At 44.1% G+C, this 4,178-nt stretch overlaps 1 protein-coding gene across 1 annotated transcript; it reads left to right on the top strand.

Moving 5' to 3' along the window:
* Positions 1-2,517: 2,517 nt before the first annotated feature.
* On the top strand, positions 2,518-3,774 carry LOC133068528 (upstream-binding factor 1-like protein 1). Its single transcript, XM_061159745.1, has one exon. The coding sequence runs from the start codon at positions 2,518-2,520 to the stop codon at positions 3,772-3,774; it is 1,257 nt and encodes a 418-aa protein (XP_061015728.1).
* The last annotated feature ends 404 nt before the right edge of the window (positions 3,775-4,178 follow it).

Raw genomic sequence — 4,178 nt, 5'->3', positions numbered from 1 at the left:
ACAGGAACTCTGTATATTGGCAGGTGAACACTTCGCTGTGGAATGTGGGCTCTAATTCCCTGACGAAGGACCAAATGCTAGGCCCATCCATTGGGAGCACGGAGCGTTACCACTGAAGCTCCAAAGAAGGCCCAGAACTGGTCTTATTGTGACTTAGAATTTGTATGTTTCCAAATGGGAAAACTTTTCTGATAGTAGAGCAAATCTGATATGATTGGGAGTATGTTGATGTGCTAATCAAAGAAATGGATTCCCCTTACATTAAGGTCACTTAAATTGAAGAGTGTCATTCTCAAAGAGAAGAGAAAATTCAATTGTTAGAGTTCTCAGAACTGAAAGTTGTAGTTAAAGAAAGATTACTGTTAATGCTTAAGAGTCATTTTTCTTAGAGATAGAAGGGACTGAGTTTTAATAGAATAAAATAGAACATTGAACATAAGTACCTTTGTTTAGTGTAGATACACTCTGTGTGATACACTATGTGTGGTATGTCATTGTTTCTCAGGTTGCTCTGTCAGAGGTGGTAAGAAGACTCTTCTTGTGTGAGTGCAGAAGACACGTGCAGAGAAGGGCTTCCCCTGCCAGCGCCTGAAGTACCTGCATCTCCTCCATAGGTCAGTGTTCCTATTTGTTCATTTCTATGAGCTTCCAATGAGACCTGTCATCTTTATATCTCAGCCAAAACAGAGAGTCCTTAGCTTATTGTGAAGTAGTGAAGTGAAAGTTGCTCAGTCGTGTCTGACTCTTTGTGACCCCATGGGCTATCCATTGCATGGAATTCAGGCCAGAATACTGGAGTGGGTAGCCTTTCCCTTCTCCAGGGTATTTCCCAACCCAGGAATCAAACCCAGGTCTTCCACATTGCAGATGGATTCTCTACCAGCTGAGTAACGAGGAAAGGGTCTTGTTGTATAGAGTTGTATTTAATATGCCTTATTATGATGTCTATTGATCTCACCAGAAATGAAATACTGACCACTTAAACTCTTTTTCAATCCTCACATACATGTGTTTACCCTTCTCTTCTCTTCATCTTCCCTTTGTACTTCTGTGGCCAGTTTCTTAGATGAATTATATCTATTACATGTTTCTTAGATGAATTGTATCATCATCTCAACTGCACATTCAGTCTATGGCCATTTGGACTTTTCTTAGAAAGGAGCAATGCTCAGAATCCTAAGGAGTGTTACTGTTCTAGAGAAGATGGCATTCACAGTAACATTTAACAGAAAGTACAGAATTCCTGTCTACATCCTACCTCCCCAGAATAAGTGTGTGTTTCCCTTCCCCCCCGCCCCCATTATCACATTATGTCTCAGAGTCGTGTGTTTATTATGATTTAGGAACCTCCACTGACACTTCATTATCACCCAACACTCTTGGTGTTGTGTATTCTGTTAGTTTTCACTGATATACAGTGACACATATCCACCTTTATAATATTTAGAAGTGTTAGACTGCTGAAAGTCATTTGTGATCACCTATTCATCAGCCCCGTCACCCTGACTGCTGGGAAGCAAAGTTTATTTCACTGTCCTCATATATTTCTCTTTTTTTCCATATATTCCTCTTTCCTGGAATGTCTTATAGTTGGACTCATGAATCATGTATGCTTTTCAGATTATCTTCATTCACTTAGAGATATGAATGAAAGAATACTCTGAGTCTCTTGCTGACTTGATCGCTCATTACTTTTTAGAACTGAGTACTATTTCTTGGTCTTGATATACCAGAGTTTCTTTACCCATTCATATTGGTGTTTTCAAGTTTTGTGATTACGACCAATGTGGCTATAAACATCCCATTGCAGGTCTTATTTTTTTTTTTAATGGATATAGGTTTTCAAATGATTTGGGCAAATACAAAGGAGCATGAGTCCTGACTTACGCGGTAGGAGGATATTTAGATTTGTCACAAATTGCCTTATTGTCTTTCAGAAGGCATGCACTGTTTTCATCGCCTTAGGAAATGAGTCAAATTTCCTGATAGTCCACCCTCTCAGCACTTGGTCCTTCTTGGGGATTTTGACCGTTCTTCTCCATGTGCTGTGGTATCTCATTGCTATTTTAAAGCCCTCTTGCTTGTCAGGCATTTTTATTTTTAACTTCCCTTCCCTTTCTCTCATCCTTTGTCCCTTGAGTGAGTCCCCAGGCTTTTGTTCATTTCTATGTAAAACCCACTGTGGTGAGACTGGAAGGCAAGTTGGGGTCAGGCCTGAGGATTTTTAATTGTGAAAAGAAGCTTCATAATGCTCACAGGACTCTCAACTCAGAGGTTGGGCGGGTTTTCATTTACGTTCTTGAGGGTAAATGAAATGACAGAAGGGACGTATGCCAGGCGGGCGGTGCTTCTCGCCTGTGTCACATAGGAGAGTAACTTTCCTTTTCTGTCTCCACAGAAACGGAGGATCACACACACTGCAGGACTTCAGAAATAACTCACCTGCTGAATCTTGAGAGTGAAGAAGCTGAAGATTCTGCTGAGGTGTCCGAACATAAGTGTCCCAAAGACCCAGAAATGGCGATGCCTAAACGCCAAGATGACTGGTCCAAGGAAGACATTGTGCAGTTACTGGAATGTATGGAGAAAAACATTCCATCCAGTGACGGGCACACGTTCAAAAAAACCCAGTCAGTGATGGACTGGGAAAAAGTAGCTTTTAAAGATTTTTCTGGGGAAATGTGCAAACTCAAATGGTTAGAGGTTTCCCATAAGGTGAGAAAGTTTCGCACACTGAAAGAATTAGTCCTGGAAGCTAAGGAAAATGTTAGCAATCCTTCCAAAAAACACAAGAAAACACAGAAAACACAAGAAAACACCAGAAAACACAAGAAGCATGCTTATTTGTTCAAGAAGTCCCTGACAGCTTACCGCCACATTTCCCAAGTGATGCGACCCCAGTACATCCAAAAACACCCCAAGATAAGCAACCAGGAGCTGACCAGGGATCTGTCTGAGGAACACAGGAAGGTGACTGAGCAGCTGAGGGTGAAACACACTCAGGATCTTGAGAAAGAGAAAAAGGATTTTAGGGAGAAAATAGCTCTGTTCAGAGAACAGCACCCTGATCTAGTCCCAAACCCCAAGAAATCTGGTGTCGCCCAAAGAAGTGAAATGAAAGTGCCAGAGAAGTTTCAGGAGACTGTTCAAAAAGTGAAGTCTCCCCAAGAAAAAAGTTTACCCATGAAGTGGAAATTCCAGGGAGAGCCCAAGAAGCCCCCGATGAATGGCTATCACAAGTTCCACCAGGATCTCTGGTCGAGCAGGGAGCTGAAAGTGATTCCCCCGAGGGAGCGCATGGTGGAGATCAGCAGACGCTGGCAGCGGGTCCCCCAGGACCAGAAGGAGCTTTATAAGAAGCAGGCGGAGGGACTGCAGACACAGTACAAGGTGGACCTTGATCTCTGGCTCAGGACTCTGTCTCCTGAAGAATATGCTGCTTACAGAGAGGCAACCTGTGCCAAGCGTAAGAACATGAGCATGATGGGGGGCCCGAACCCCAAGATTAGAAGGATGGGTCTGCAGTCCCCATCATCAGGAAATCCTCAAGGAAGGCTTAGAGAGGACCCGGGGCTTCAGGCTGCAGAGTTAGCATCATCAGACACGATTGGAGAACATTCTCCTGCCTCAGGGAGATCAGAAGAAAATGAGGAAGAGGAAGAAGGCAGCTCCTCAGCCCCCAGCAGTGAGGATGAAGATGGAGATTCTGAGCCAGAGGAGCGCAGCTCCAGCTCCTCATCCTCAGGGGACTCCTCTGACTCGGATTCCGACTGAGTTTAGTTCACAACCTGAATGGACAGAACTTTAAGCAAAAGTTCATCGGCTCTTCTCTCTATGCCTTTTCATTGCCTTCCTTCTTTCCTTCCCTCTTCATACAAAGTGGGACCTGTTGGAAAGAAGGCATCTTGTGCTGTAATTTCTGGCCTCTCCATCTACCTCAAGTTCACCCCGAGAGAAAGTCAATGCAATGATGCCTCATGAAGTAAACCCTGAGCTGACAGGGCTGTGGGGCACCCAGGACTAGATTGAGCTCCTTGAACTGGAAAGGTTTGCTCTCCGAATCCTCTTCCTGCCAGATGTGTGAGGGGCTCCAGGGGTCTGTGAGCCCCTTCTCTGTGACCTTGTCCCTCAGGACTCAGGCAGTGAGCTGGGGAGGGAAGATATGATTGACTGGAAGT

Source organism: Dama dama, chromosome 2 (genome assembly GCF_033118175.1).
Source record: "Dama dama isolate Ldn47 chromosome 2, ASM3311817v1, whole genome shotgun sequence".
Classification (NCBI taxonomy): domain Eukaryota; kingdom Metazoa; phylum Chordata; class Mammalia; order Artiodactyla; family Cervidae; genus Dama; species Dama dama.
The sequence above is the reverse complement of the archived record's forward strand: the minus strand, read 5'-3'. Positions and strand labels throughout refer to the sequence as shown.

Coding starts and splice junctions, on each gene's coding strand:
- LOC133068528 (XM_061159745.1), top strand. CDS start 2,518: ATGGCGATGCCTAAACGCCAAGATGACTGGTCCAAGGAAGACATTGTG.